The sequence below is a fragment of the Sinocyclocheilus rhinocerous genome, unplaced genomic scaffold, assembly GCF_001515625.1.
Source record: "Sinocyclocheilus rhinocerous isolate Xijiao unplaced genomic scaffold, SAMN03320098_v1.1 scaffold1938, whole genome shotgun sequence".
Lineage (NCBI taxonomy): Eukaryota > Metazoa > Chordata > Actinopteri > Cypriniformes > Cyprinidae > Sinocyclocheilus > Sinocyclocheilus rhinocerous.
The window spans coordinates 1,889,018-1,905,342 of NW_015629065.1; the positions used below are offsets into that span (position 1 = coordinate 1,889,018).

The 16,325-nt window shown below is 43.0% G+C and overlaps 1 protein-coding gene across 3 annotated transcripts in view; it reads right to left on the reverse strand.

The window, feature by feature from the left end:
- Window positions 1-16,325, reverse strand: part of znf423 (zinc finger protein 423) — a 187,779-nt gene that overhangs the window by 24,851 nt on the left and 146,603 nt on the right. For all 3 annotated transcript variants that reach the window (XM_016550571.1, XM_016550570.1, XM_016550568.1), the window contains one exon: window positions 283-414. In XM_016550571.1, coding sequence (XP_016406057.1) covers window positions 283-414 — 132 coding nt within the window. The remainder of the gene's footprint in view (window positions 1-282; window positions 415-16,325) is intronic.

Genomic DNA, 16,325 nt, shown 5'->3' on the forward strand with positions numbered 1-16,325 from the left:
AAATGAGACAAGAAGAGAAGACAACAGTTACTATGAGATGAAAAACTAGTTGACATGGGGACTGAGACAAGACGTGGTGTGAAAAGAGAAGCAGAATGAGGGAATGTGCTAAATGGTGCTTAATTGACTGCAGTTGGCCACATGCATGACCATGTGACTGAACACTGTGTGCAGTTACCCTCTCATTACTTGCAGTTTGTATCCCCCACCTCCCCCACACTCTTTGACTGCCCCTGACCCTTCGACCTCAACCCCACCAACCCCCTGGGCCGGACCCCTCACCTGTAAAGCAGACGGGACACTTGAAGGTGCCTCCCATGCCCTCGAAGCTGTGCTCGATCAGGTGACACAGGAGCTTGGCCGGAGAGTCAAACATCTGGTTACACAGCTTGCACTCATGATTGATGCCTTCCTCTGCAACACAAGAGCACGATACAACAGGTTACACACACCAGCAGGGTCAGACAGAGAGAATGAGAGACAGAGAGACACAGACACACACTGCCAAAAGACAAGGCACGACATTTTTACACATTAACCATCTGCGAGGGCATCTCGTAAGCAAGCGGTCGAAGTCTTTTCGAGATCTTTCGAGCAAACGGGGTCATTTTTCTGTTTCTTGCCGTCCTTGCACATCATTTGTGGTCCCAGGCTTATAATCTTCAGCTCTGGACAGTATGACCACCCGTCCCATCCCTCCTCCCCCTCCTCTGCCCAGTGCCGTCTCTTTCCCAGCCGGTAATTGCCTGCTGCCCCCCCAGTGCTGCAGGCTCTGTGCCCTCCCTCTGCCCGCTGCTCTATTTTAAGTCTGCCTGAGTGACATCAGTGCCGCCCCCTGCTGGTGTGGGACAGATGAAAGGTGGGCGTTGTGTCCTGGCTGGACGCCTCTGCTCTCGTCTGAGGATTCCTTTCTGGGAGAATGACAGCAGCGGCGGACAGAGGTTACAACTGAGTTTAATATGTCAAATGCCTTTTTGGAGGAAAATCTGCTCTAGTTCGGGTGCCAGAGGTTTGAACGAGACCAGAGCGTCTCGAGATACAAGACAGGATCCGTTTTGCGGATGCAGACTGAACGAACGCTACGCACAAGTATAGGGATGAGAGGGATGCAATACCAAGTGAAAAATTGATTCTTTTCTGGGAGAATGAAAGCGGCAGCGGACAGAGGTTATGACTAGGTTTAGTGTGTCAAATGCTTTTGGAGGAAAATCTGAACAACAGTAGTTAAGGGAATGTTTTGTATGAGAGGAGATCTAGTGCACGGCTATGAATGAGCCAAATACTATGCACACAGATAGAGAAAAGAGGGAAGCAAGACCAAAGTGAATGCACTGCAAAAACTTCTATTCTTTATAAGCATTTTTGACATGTTTTTCAGTTAAAATATCTAAAAACATTTTAGATAAGATTTACTTGGATCTCAAAACTAGTGGAGATTTTTCTGCAAAAGACATTTGACATACTAAAGCTAGTCACACTGCAAAAAACTCACTGCTTAATGAGTTTTTAATGAGTGGTTTTTGACTTGTTTTCCACTTAAAATATGTAAAAACTCTTGAAACAAGACACTTACATTTACAAGAGCACCACTGTGTAAGATAAAGAGAGAATATATCTTGAATATAAGTGTATTTTGTTTATCCACATTTTAAGTATTAAAACAAGTGATTTCTTTTTTTACCAGTGTACAAAATACAGTTATCTTCAAAGTACTGAAGTAAATGCATCTTTGTGGATGCAGATGAACAGAATGAACCGCACACAGAAAAAAGCAAGTCCAAAACCAATAATTGTGAAGAATGACACAAGGACAGGTAAAGTAAGAGGATTCCTTTCTGGGAGAGAGGAAGCGGCGACAGACAGAGGTTATAACTGGTTTTAGTATATCAAATGCCCTTCTGAGGGAGGATCTACACTGTGGGAGACCACATCCATTCCGTGGATACGGATGGATCAAAGTATATGCACACGGACAGAAACAAGAGGAAAGCGAGACCAAAGTGAAAAATTGGGGAAAATGAGAGAAAGAGAGTTAGAGGAAGAGAATTCTGCTAAAGAAAGCAGAAAGCAAAGGGATAATTGGGCTGTCCAACACAAAGTAATGGTAGCCAAGGGGCCTGTGAGCATGTGTGTTTCCGCATGTGTGTGTGTGTGTGTGTGCACTAAAAGTAAGCATCTCTCTGAGAGAACTGCAGTTGATCAGTAAGTACGGAACATGCCCCATCATCTATTTTCCAGTCTGCGCAGAAACACTAAGCTCTCCACTTCATTGTGTGTGTGTGTGTGTGTGTGTGTGTTTCTATATGAGAGAGTGATGGGGCTACGTTGGGATTACAGTTGCTTGTTACTGCAAACCAGACTAGTGCTGTCAGGGAGAGCATTTGATCAGTGAGGCTGACACAAAGGTCTCAGAGAGGGGGACTGCAGGCAGCTAGGGGAGCCATCACACCACTAAAGAGGAGAAGACAGACGTGTAGAGTGCAGCAGAGGGCCCAGGAAGTGCATGACAACAACACGCTCTTTCATAACTGAAACTAACTGGGGGTTAAAAAAAGAACAAAAGGACTTTACAAGCACTGCGACACATCGTGAAAGGCAAACCGAAGAGATTTCAGAATTCCTTCCCTTCATCTCAGAAAGCATTGATGCTTGGCATGTTGTGTGTATATGTACACAGTGCCGTTTGCATGTTGCCACGTAAAAAGCTTGATTGAAAGCAACCGATTTCTTCCCTTTATCTGAAATCTGATTATGAGAGGGGTTAAACGATTTAACTGCCGTCCACCCTTTCTCCTAAAAGATTTTCACCCTATATACATTGCTTATTAGAGCCTGTGCTAAGTAAAGCAGGAAGGGAGGGAGGAACAGGAGGGAAAATAGAGATATAAGAGCAGCTAGAGGCATGGATGTGTGTCTGAGAGAATATTTAACAGGAATTGAGAGGGAAAGAACAAGAAGAAAAAAAGAAAACTGGCCGCCTCTAAAGGAATGCAGCATCTTAATTGAGAAACGGCATGAAGCCGCCACACATTCGCAGAATCACTGATGAGAGCTTTCCAGGACATCGATAGAGGGAGGGAGGCGGAGAGGGAGCGCGAGAGAGAAACGGCAAGAGGATCGAATCAAGAAAACAGCGATCCCGCAAACAGATAGGTGGAGAGCAAATGAGTAAAGGACGTATTCATGTGGTATTCCAGGTTGTTATTCCACCGACTGAACAGGCCGACTCTCCTTGCCGCTGCGCCTCTGCAGTGGCTGCTGCTGCAAAGCTTGGCCAATGTGCTTCCAGCTAATTGACCAGGGGGAGCCAGGTGGCGCCCTGGCCTGTGCCGCTCCTCTGGGACGGGCCCATCTATATGAGAGTGCCTCTCTCCTTCCATCTTGCTCTCTCTCTCTCTCTCTCTCTCTCTCCACCCATCACCCCCTGTAGCGTGCACTGGCACACAAATGAGCTGTGTAGATGGGAGCTGCACATCCCATGTGGCTCTGCATCTCTCGCCTGGCCCTGAGGCCCGCGGCCCCGGCCCCCGGATTGATGGCCCGAGCGGTAGAGAGGCAGAGCGGGAGAGCTGTGGGAGAGGAGGGGAAGGAGGGGAGCGAGCTGGGGCGAAAGGGGGTGGAGGTAGCGGGCTTCTCTAGGGGGTGAGCTCAAGGTGTGTTGCCATGGCAACTCAGAGAGGGAGAGCAGGGAGTAGCGGCAGCGTGCTGAGCTTGACCCGTGATGGTGGGGGTGGCAATGTGGGCCAAAACCGAGTGCACACACACGCATGCACATACACACACACACACACACACACACACACACACACTCCTACTGCAGGGCTAAGGGGGTCTCGAGAGCTCTTGCTTCCTACTCTTTCTTTTCTTTCTTATACACAAACAGCGAGTGCTGCATTGCTGAAACAATCCCAGGAGCCATCTCTCTACTTTCACACCATACATACATACAGTGACTCACTCCGCAACGTCTCCTTTATACAACTTTCATTCATGCCCGAAAAGTTCAACCCAGCCCTCGTTGACTCGACCAAACATACACACGGCCCGACGGCGATGCTGAGAGCAAAGTGGGGGACATGACTAACTCATCCCTGTTCTTTCCTGGCTGTCGGTCTGATTCACACGTTTCCTATTATCTGCAGCAAATATTTCCGGAACGCTCTCTCTCCCGCTCTCTCTTTATCTGGCTGCCAAACGGGATGGAGTCTCCGGCTCCAGATATTTTTGGCAAACGTGGACGGCATATGGAGTTGACCAGCTTGGAATCTCCTATCAGATTACATAACAGTAGGACGCTGGATCCCTCTACCCTGCAGAAACCGACCTTCATACAAACAAGCAAACAAACAAACTCTCCATCCAAAGCACACGCCACCTCTTCGCTCGTCTACTTCCTCCATTGCCATTGTGCGCGTCTTAACTCATGGTGCGTCCTCGCTTATTCGCTGCCGTCTGCCCTGCTGCTGTGGTTGTCTTGTTGACTCAGGCTGGTGCACGGATGAGTGTGGTAAATTTCTACCAACTGTGGCTATTGACTCAAAGCTTAAGCAAGCCATTGAGACCTATATTCCTCTATGAAGTGGCGAACCTGAACTTCACATTAAACCTGGTGCCATGTATATGATTATAAAAAAATAAATTGACATACAAGTATACAAATGTGTAGGTGAATGTTTGGCAAACACATCCCAAGTTGTATCAACTTAACATGCATTCTTGCGTTTCTATAGCAGTAACAAACTTCAGTACTCAAGGAGGAGACAAAGTTACTATAAAATATCTGTCTTTAAAGCATATGTCTTTATTTAGGTAAATATATATAAATGTGTCAATATTTTAATTAACTTAAACTTGCTAATCAAGACTCTCTTTAAATTGTTGCATTGTCTAGGGTTGTGTGCCATTCAGAACTGAATTGGAAATGCCTTTTAAATTCAAAATAAATACCTGATTTTGAAATAAGGTAGCCAACAGAATGTAGAACTACAATTTAAATGTCAATGTAAGGAAGTATAAATCCAATTAATTTGAATTAAAGAACTGTCATTTTTAACTAGAAAAGCAAATGTATTAAAAGAAATGTTGAATGATTGTTTTTATTTTTTTAGATAGACTGATACACTAAAAAAAATGCTGAGTTAAATACAACCTAGTGCTGGGTGAAATATGGACAAACCCAGTAATTGGGTTTTTTGACCCAGCGTATTTAGATAGATAGATAGATAGATAGATAGATAGATAGATAGATGTGACTTGTGTCTGCATTCATGTAAAAATGTGTTTCAGGTTTAATGGTTAATCTTACTGGGAGGTCTTGTCAATATCACACTCTTCATTATGACTGCTGCTTCAGGTCTCTGAGCGGCACAGAATCAAATTAGCTTTCCAAAGACTGATTATGCCTTGTTACTACCAGGGTGCTCTCATCCAGAGAACTTCATTACCCATAATGCACTACAGGAGCAGCTGCACAAATCTCACACTGTGTTTAGTTTATCAACCAATGAATTGCCCCCTATAATAAACCAACCACATGCTCTTCCAATCAAAGCGCTCTGTTCTTAACAAGAGCCACCCTCCTAATTTCTTCTCCACCAATCAGTACATATCAGCAGGTCTAACCCCCTATGAGGCAGGCCGGTCTGGCTGCAGTGTTGATGGCCACCCAGTGCTCCCACTGAGGCAGCGCTCTCTCATTTCCAGCACACACAGACAAAAAGACTGCACACTGTGCTGCAGATAGAGTCTGCAATCAAAACAGAGCTCAAATCATGGATAAAACATGCATGTTTACCGCATACAGACCTTGCAATGCCTGAAAAATGGAACAAGACGGTTTTGACCGAGGCTTTTTCATGGCTTAAACACTGAAAGTGAATTAACCGAATTACAAAAATGTAATATGTGTGCCTCTGTTGCCAGGGCAAATGATATGCGTGCCCATGCATACATACACACGCAAACAGTAACCCACCCACATCCTCTTGTACATACAAACCACCCTCGACCTCACAGTCACACACACTTGAGGACCTGATTGTTAGCGTGTAATATATGCACAGCTATTTGTGTTTTGAATGTTAATTGAATGCTGGAAAGTGCCGGTGGGGGAATAGTTCTAATCAGCATACCAATAAACCCTTCACATGATAAAGTCTTTATAAGAAGCACTTACTCCCATGGCCTCCATATACCTCAACAGTCACTGTACTCCTCCTCTCTCTCTCACCTTTCATCTCTTTCCTATCATCCGCGTGTCCTCGAAACTTCCTAGATGGCGCGAATGCAAAACAGCCGCATTACAACTGAATCCAACACATGTGACCATATGCTTCAGTGATTAAATAATAGTAAATCTAGACTATAAAAACAAGAAAAGAGAGGCATGTGATGCAAATGCATTAGTCGCCATGGCAACGCAAAGGCATAAATAATACGCTCAATGAAGAATTATTACCCATATAATAAACTCCTCAGAACAGCCAGGTGACTTGGCCGGGGCCTTGTTAAAAGCAAGAGAGACGAAGCAACATGCAGAAGACACAAATCTAACATTCAAGGTCAAAGTGAGCCGTAACTCCTTTGCCAACTGCAAACTTTTATTGCAAGTGGACACACGTGTGAGCGTGCCCGCGCTCGCACAGCCCCAGATTGCTAATTGCAGTATAGAGGGTAATTATGGCTCTGGTGAGTGGTCAGCGGAGTATGTGCTGGCCAGTGCTGTTGGCCGGACCTGGTCTTTGTGGGGTCTTATTGAATTTGAGGCCTGGTGCAGTGAATTTGGAGTTGGCTGAGCTGTTAGTCGGCTGCACACACACTGTCTGTCTCTCTCTAATGCTGCAATCTGCCACACGACTTTCCGAAGACATGACGGGTTGCTTTCGAACACAATAGCTGCCAGAGGACGCAGCTGCCTTAACTATTACAAACACACAATGGTCACATTCAGCAAAATATACACAACAGACCTCTAAAAGGGACAATATGGCTCTGTAAACAGTAAACGTTTATGCTCTTTGTGTGCATATGCATGTGTTCATCTGTGTATGTGTATATTTATATAATATATGTATGCACATGTGCATTTAATCCACGCCCCTGGGTGCGCCGGGGGCTTTTTATCCACGCAAGATCTCCCAAATGCAGCTCAAAAGCAATATCAATGAACCATTCCACCACAATTGCTCATTGTCGGTTTGGCCCTTTGGGACACGGCGGATTCCTGGGACTTCATTTCTGTCCTCCCCCCCTCTCGTTCAACCCAATGAACCCAAAACCATATCAGCTGTATAGAAAAACAATCGGCAAAGAATACCTCTATCACACGGACATTCAAACTACATCCTATACTTCCGAAACAGGTCGCCTAAGCCTACCTTCCACTTCCACTTCCACGTCCCCTTAGCTTGCATCTGTCTCCTGTTTCTTTTTTCTGTATTAGGACACATCTACATCTTTGGTCGGCTGGTTGTGAATTATCTGCTCACTAAGGAAGGGGGAAAAATTCTGAGCAAATATGAGGAAGCAGCAGGATGCTAATAATGCACCTCCAGCTGTTCAAGTTAACCTGCAAATGTGTCCATCTGTACCTCCAGAGAAAGAGGGAGAGAAACATGAAATGCAAGAGAGGATAGAGAGAGAGGGAGTTATACGAATGAAAAGAGACTGAAAGGATAAATGCGCTCACATGAAAAAAACAATGATGGAGATGGAAATAAAATGGTGGATATTTTGAAAGAACTAAGAAAAGGGGGACAGTTAGATTGAAGGGAAGAGAGAGAGAGAGAGAGAGAGAGAAAGAGAAAGAGAAAGAGAGGGGTCCTGGCAGTAAGCCGGCTCTATGTGGATGATTGTGAGCAGTCGGAGTGACCTTGCTGCGTCTGGACCGTCCCCACCCCCTGCCCTGCGTCCGACTGTGCCCTGCCTTTGGACCCTCACCCAGGGCCAAAACACACACACTGCCATCCTGCTGGGGCCTCTAGGGAACACAGGCACCGTGAACATATCATATTAAACACACACACTTAATATCTCACTAAATAATGCTTGCACATATGCACAAATCACACATTTAATAAAGACACTACATCATTTGTAGGTCATGTGTATGAACCTCTGCCAAAAACTCCCATGGACGCCCCCTCCTCTCCCTTCCATCACAATCTTTCCTCTCACTGTTCTCAGTTGGTGCGTCTATAGACTCTTCCTCTGTAAATACTGTCATATCAAAGATCTTCAGTGGCTGTTTTATGTGGATGTTTACAAACCGATCTGAGACACATCATCAGCACCGATGATCAGAGAGCCGAGACTGTTAGGGGTATTCATTGAAAAGAGAAGAGCTGCGGTTCCCTACATATCTGCACGTATCTGTGGGGGAGAGAGGGGAACGCTCGAGCGCAGTGACAAAGGGGAAGAATGGAGGAATTGATGGAGAAGTGCAGAAATACAGGTTATCAGAGCTGGTAAGAGTGTGATAAATGTAATTAAGGGATTAGATTAGTCACATCCACTCACCTACAAGGGTGCAAAAACAAGTCTTTTTTGCAAGACTTTTTAATTAAAAGTGAACGCCGTTGTTTCTATTCCACTAGCGGCACCAGTGGAATTGCCAAAACAAGAGTTTCTAAACAGGTTTTGCAAAACACCCCTGCCGTCCCCTCTCCGCTACCTGACACTAGTGAACTCATAAAATGCATGGAATGTAATTTATAATTAAAGAATTGTCTGTGAATTTGACCAGAATTTGCCTCACATCACATGAAATTGAACTGGAAAATTGAAGTGTAATGGCCGGAAGAGGAATTTACTGAATTGTAGGTAATCAATCAATCATTCTACCTGCCCGTCTATCCATTAATCTGACATTTAAATGTTTCAACATAATTTTTAAGCTTTTAAAATATTCTTTTATGTTTTCAAGTGAAAACGATATATATGTATAACTATACATGCGTATATACACTGAACAAAATTATAAACGCAACACTTTTGTTTTTGCCCTATACATGCTGTTAAATATTTATATTTCATTTTTCATTTTTAGTTCTAGTTCCTTATATTCTATTTTCAATAGCAATTTTCTTAACTTTTGGTCACATGATGCAGCTTTCCTGTCACAAACCTTCCTCTCTGACACAATTACTTTTAAAATCAATGGAGTCGCAGCATTCTCTGACGTAGCGTAAACTCTGGTCCTGCCCAAAACGCCACTTTTTGTTTAAACAGACATTGTTCTGAAAGCCTTTGTTTACACTCTCTGAAATGTCAGTCTACAAATGGTTTACTACATATCTCCACTTGTTTAGCTGGGATAGAAGAAAGTATTTTAACCCAGAAAAAATAATACATACGCAACCTTGTTCATTACTGCGCTTCCTCAAATCATGTGCAGGAGCCGTGTTTGCGTCTCAAATGACTGTTCTATCCCCTGTGCAGGGCGCTGCCTTTGATGTGACTTAATGGAAAGGTTTCTTTCTGCAGATTAGGGAATAGGGAACGATTGAGCAGTTTGAAAGAAGGCCCATCTTCCCTCAGGACTGCAACATGCTCTATGCCTGCATGATATCTTCTCTGCATGCCACTTCCTCTGAGCCTTCATCTCCCAGCATGCCTTGCCCAGCTCCTCTGAGTCTAAATCTCCCAGCATGCTTCTCCCCCCACCCCACCCACAGAGACTGGCCAGGCCATAGTGCACCTGTGAGTTACCATGGTTACCCAAACCCATGTCTTTTGTGATGCTTGTATCACATACTCAAATGAAAACAAATAAAAAAATAATGCTGTATTAATTATTCGAAGGCCAGGATTAAATATACATGTGTTTAGAGATTTGTTTGTACATTCAGACAGCAGCAGGGCTTTTAAAACCACCATCTTGGATATGGCATTCCCAATTCGGACAATGACTCCCAGATGACGCTGATGTACTTACAGACACAGAAAACAAAAGCCCTCATTTCCTGTTGCTGGAGAGAATCGTAGTCGCTCAGGCTTTAAAAAGTGTAAGAATGTGAGAGAATTGTTTGAAAAACAGCTAAGGATTCTCATACAGAATGTTTCCTCACAATCATTATCTAATTTGTTGTTCAAATGCAATTTGAATTACAATTATTTACAAAAAGGATATCTGTGATTTTTATGTACTGATTTAGATAGATCTAGTAGTTCTTACCAAGATGGCAGTGTGCATTTTCCGGCTATGGTGGTTATGGGAGGTCATATGCTCTGGGCGTGTGCATCAAAAAAATAGTAAGAAATGAATTAAGATGAGGATCATACCTGACGCTGCTAAAGTGGCCGTTCTGAACAGTCCAGACCCTCTGTATTGATTTAATTCTCTTTTTAAATCAGATGGGATGCCAGCAGTACTTGAACCACCAACTGTTCCCAGAAAAGGTTTTGGCAAAAAGATCTACATTCATAATGAAGGTGCACCGGGCAGAGCAAAGGTCAAAATAAACCAGGAGAAGTGTTATGAAAAATAATATACCCCACACATTTCTTTCCAAATGGGATTAGATATCAGTCCCCTGAGTTTGTCGAAAATAATTAATCAATTTGCTCTATAATTCTTACAGAGGTTGTCTAATTTTCCACAGACGTGTTCAAATCAGGATTAAAAATAAAACACAAATTTACCTGAACTCCTCAGGGAAAACTAGTCTCGTCCAAACAGTTATTTTGTCACTTTTACTTTAATTTTTTCTGACTCCTTATATCCCAGTCCATGCAACTCCCTCACGCTTTCTTTCTGTCCCAGACAGACTGTTTGAAGGTGAGCAGAAACAACCACAAAAAAACACAAGCAACCACAAAGAAACACCAAATACTAATATTAATATCAGGGTGTCAAAGATTTGAGTTATTACAGATGACAAAGCATTAATCGGGTGAGCATGGGGCGTGTTCCCTGAGGGGTGACACCAAACTGGATGTTCAAAGAGCCCAGTCGAATAAAAATCAATATTAATGCGCACACATCCAGAACAAAGGAAGTATGTCAGTGCTTCTGTTTAGAGGATGCTTTTTCATCCTAACTTTAATTTTTTTTTTCTTCTTAAACCATCGTTCATTCCCCCACTGAGTGGAGGGTGGGGGTGTTTGTCCCCCTGGGAGAACTCATCTGTCCCACCTAAAGAGTCCTCAGTCAAATCAAAGCTCCCAGCAGCCCAAGGGCCCTAATTCAACATGTCACATCCACACTCACGGGAGTGAAATGAGAAGGACAGCACAGGAGGGGGTGCATACTCCACTTTCCCCCCCATTTCTTTCACTTTTCCTTCCCAGCTTTCACACAATGTTTACCATCTTCATTCTTTTCTACTTTTTAAGGTCCTGGATCTTGGCAGACAGATCTGGATCAATCTTTGGTGCGAGTCTGAAAACATGTTTTAACTTATCTATGAATTTATCTTAACGAAAGAAAATCGGATCTACCTTTTATTTATTTTTTTATTTTTTACTTTTTTTGTTAAAATCTAGGTATCTTTGTACAGCGCTGGGTAGATTACTTACAAATTACAATCCGTTACTGATTCCAAATTACATGACAAAAATTGTAGTTAGTAATGTAATCCATTACATTACACATTTTAGGTAATATAATTATGACTACTTTTAGATTACTTTTGACCTATCTTGTTTATCACATTGATTTAAATAGGATAATCTTGTATCATATTGATATAAAAATACAACGAGTAAGAAAATGTATTCCATTTGTTGTTAACAACATGAAGTTCATTAAACATCATATTACATCAAGGTTTCCCCAAACTGTTTTTTTTGTTTGTTTGTTTACCTGCATGTCATGTGACCATAACCAACATCAGAGAACCATGAACATGCAAATGTGATACTTCATTATTAAAAAAAAATATTGTAAAATCTCAGGGGTACTTCAAATAAAAATATATTAGGCGAAAGAGGATTAGATGACAAAAAGTCAAACACCTTCCAAAGTAAATAACCGAGTGATAATTCAAATAAAATGTATGTGTTCATTAGTTGATGCAATATTGAAACACTTCTTAAACCTGAAATGATTTTTGTAAATCCAGTGATCAAATGCTGTGTAGCCATCAGACTAATGACTGATCTGTGTGAATGTCCACAAAACCGGAAGACTTTCTGAGTGTATATAGAGTATTTTTAACTTAAAAGATGAAAAAGAGGAATTAGGGAGAATCAATAAATTATGAATACATTTTTGCTATTGTGTAAATAATATTTAACCATGTAATCCATAAAAAAGTAACTGTAGTCTGATTACGAGTATTTTAAAAATGTAATTTAATCTAATAACAGATTAATAATCTGATCATCTAGATTACATGTAATCAGTTACTACCCAGCTCTGTCTTTGTAATATATTTTTATAATTACTTTAATTCATATTTGTTCATAATACATAAACTAATGTTAACAATATACATCTTGAAATGTAAAAAACGTAATGAACGTTAAATATTTTAAAAAATGAGGTTTAAAATAAAATCATATGGTCAAAAAGTGGCAACTTTGCCCTCCAGATACAATAACGAAACTCACAACCTCAGAATGACACCAAGAGTTAAGCTGAGGATCAGCGGTCGGTCTAATTTCATTGGAGGTGCGCGACAAATTTGTAGAACACATGCAAGATACACACACATGCAAACAGCGCACACACACATGCACAGATGCTCGCACACACACAGGCCAGATGGAGCAGGCGAGGCAGGGCAAGTGCGTGTGCACCTCATCCGTATGCCGCGTTTCCTCACTCCAGCGATGGCTCCTCAATCGTTACGTCTCGGGTTTGAACTCCTGATACGAGCGGTATTGTTGTTTTGCCGTCTGCCCTCCCTCTCTCTCTCACACTCATCAAAATAACATCTGTTTACATCTATGCAAACACCTGACAGGCAGCTGATGCCCCTTTCTCTACCCTCTGCTCTAACAAAAGCATAAAAAAACAAAGGCGAGGGAGGACGAGTCTAGAACGGGAGCACATCTGGGTGTACAGCCACTGGCCTGATCCAGATGTGGGCCGCCGAGCTCTGCAGGCGAAAACACACCTGGACACATACAGCAACAAAACAAAGGGAAAGGGGGAACACAGATTCAGACCCCCGATTCAGACTATCTATTCTCACTCTCTCTCCATCGAAATTCAAAAGGGAGCAGGGAATTGTCCTGTCCAAGTATGGTGGCCAGTTTCCCCTACAAATCGTATGCACAAAATAAGCTTATTCGTGGTCTAATTCTATAACTGAAGAGGGAAAAGGAGTGTGAAAGTCTCACAAATGGCTGTCTCCCTCAAACCCCCCACGGCTGCCCATGCTTAATCCCCCATGATGCACCGGGGCACTTTCAGAGCCACTGAGACCCACACTGGCGCCGAGGGCTCACACACATACGGCCATCCAGATGCTATGGGTAATTAACCTACCTCTGTGAGCGAGCGCGTGTGTAAAAGTATGAGAGACAGACTTTGTGCGTGCGATAGAATCGTTGCCATTATAAGACAAGAGAAAAAGGCACGACGGTCACGAATGTGCGCTAGCCTAAAGAAACACAATCAGTTGAGACAAAAACACGAGCGCACACACACCGCAGCAGTTGAAGAGTGAGATCAGGGATGAATGCATGCTGTGGCACAGGGGAGGCAGTTCTGGGCTTGGCTATGCCCAGGGTCTTAATGACTTAATTGAGGTAATTATTTGGATAAGAAGTCCAATCACCTGCCTCTTTTCCTCAAGGTCCTCATCAGAAGCTAATTAAAGAGCTGCTCCCAGCGCGAGTCCGACTGGTGCTACGTCAGAGGGCTAAGAACTCAGTAAAGAAAGAGTAAACTCTCCACTGCACCCACATCTCGCTCGTCTCGCCAATCTCCTGCTGACCTCTGCGCTGCTAATCGAATTTGTAGCTTTCCGGCTGTTTTCAAAATCTGAAAAAATGCTGTAGTATATGGAGATAGGGAGCCATCAAGGCATTTTATAATGCAGTGTTTGCATAACATTGATTCTACTCAGATACTTTCCATTTTTTTCTGTCTCCACTGAAAAATAAGTGTTGTAGTCGTTAAATATTTGTCTATGTATCTAAAGCAAAGGTCTTCAACGGCAGGTCTGCAGCCCCCTAGGTGGGCCATGGTGGTAATGCAGGAGGTCTGCAATTATTGTTTGATCTCCAGCTAATTTTTGTAGAAAAAAAAAACGAAAATATGCATGAAACATGCATATTATTTTAATGGCTTTGCATCATAGGAAATTATGTGAATATATTAATATGCTACTATTAAGGTGCACCAGGTTTTTAAAAAATGGTTTAAGGCCCCTGATCTAAAGTATCCTTGATTTTAAATCATTATTTGTGATGTTATGGTGCCTTTGAAGTTAGTCTGTTAAAAGAGTAGTTCACTCAATTTATCTCCCTTCATGTTGTTTCAGAAAAAAAGGAGGTAAAAACACCATAAGAGTATCTTAAGTAACTTTTAGCCAAGTTTTATGAAGCCATGTGATATTGAACTTGAAATTCAAATCAGTCGGTTTCATGAAAAAAATATTCAGAATGAATTTGACTCTAAAGAATGAACTGTTCATGAATCAGATATGACAGGCCTCTAGAGAATGTCAAAAATTATTTTAGAGCTATCATATGGCTAAAGAAGACAGTGTATGAGTCTTACAGACCATTTTATGATACTTTAAAGTTATTTTTCATCAAGTCTAACAGTCATTACATGAAACAGAATATTCTTCAAAAATGCACCTTTTGTTTTCAACACAAGTCAGTCAGTCATAAAGGGCTTGAAACAACATTTTTGGGTGAACTATCCCTTTAAGACCTTGCCAGCTGCCTTTGGTTTCTAGTCTATCATCCTCATCCACATCCACTCCTGTAAGCGGCCATCAGCGGATTCTCAAGTCACTTTTCCTGCTCATGTTTTCGATTTTTTTCCTTCCTTCATGGTTTCTTATCGTTTACCTCTCATGCCTCACGATTACCTGTCTCATCCTCGCCCGCTCCTCACCTCTCTCTCTCTGGCGAGGTGGCGTGTAGTGAAGAGAGGACTCTCTCTCCGACGGCAGCTCTGCTGTGCTGGTTTAATTGCGACAGCACCCTCATGAGTGGCTGGAGCTGGGGCCGCCTCGACACCTCCGCAGAGTGTTCAAGGGTAACCAGCAGGGGTCTACCACCCCCCTACTCTATCTCTCTCCCTCTCTTTCCTCTCTCTCACACACACGTATACACACACAGACACACACATGAACGCAGTGGGCCCCTCAAACAGGCGCCCAGAGAGTAGCCGTCAAACACTCACTCCTCACATCTCATTAATCAGCTCCCAACATCAAACAGCAACGCTGCTGCTTCCCGGGGGCCTGCCCGTCTGCCCGCCTCACACTGTTGTGTCTGTCGTGGCAAATGCATTTCTGTTTCTATTGTGTATGTTCATGCGTGGAGCATACTGAGTGCGCCAAGTCTGTTTTGGCCAGTTTGTGTTGGATAATGAGCTGAGTTGAGACTGTTGAGCTGAGTTTAGCAACTGTTGCCGGTGCCTGGGTCAGGTCGTTTTTTTACAATAGTCCGCTCGCCTGTTGCAGAGCGTTTTATAAGCATTTGGCGCATGTACTGCGTGCTCTTCCCTACGGCTCTGTGAATAAAATCCCACACTGTCTCTCCTCTGATTGGACAGGAGCAGATTCGCCTTCGCATTGGTGGTTATCGTGTGAACAGACACGTGGTCAGACCAACGTTTTGCCTTATAGGACAAACGCTCCACCGTCACAAGGTTGTTGTGAATTCTGACATATCTTTAAAGGGGTCATATGATGCGATTTCAAGTTTTCCTTTCTCTTTGGAGTGTTACAAGCTGATTGTGCATAGATAAGATCCCTGAAGTTGCAAAGACTAAAGTCTCAAAACCAAAGAGATATTCTTTATCAAAGTTAAGACTCTGCCACGCCCCCCTAAAACGGCTCATTCTAACACGCCCCCACATATCTACCCCACTATGTGGAAATATTTGCATAATCCCGCCGCAAATGTGCACGCAAAGAAAGAAGGCATGGTGTCAGTAACCGCAGTTAGTGTTGAAGCAGCATGTCAGGGAGACGCTGTGTGTTTCAGTGCGAAAGCAAAAGCACTTTATTTGGATCACTTACAACAGAACAGCAATGCATTTTATGGACGACCGTTTCGTGAACCTAGGAGAGGAGGTAATGCGGAATCAGCTACTGTTTTGTAATTAGTTTAAGTATTTGCTATTGACAGTTCAAATGCGGAGTTTTGCGCATCATGTGTGTGTGTGAGTGTGTGTGTGAGAGAGAGAGAGA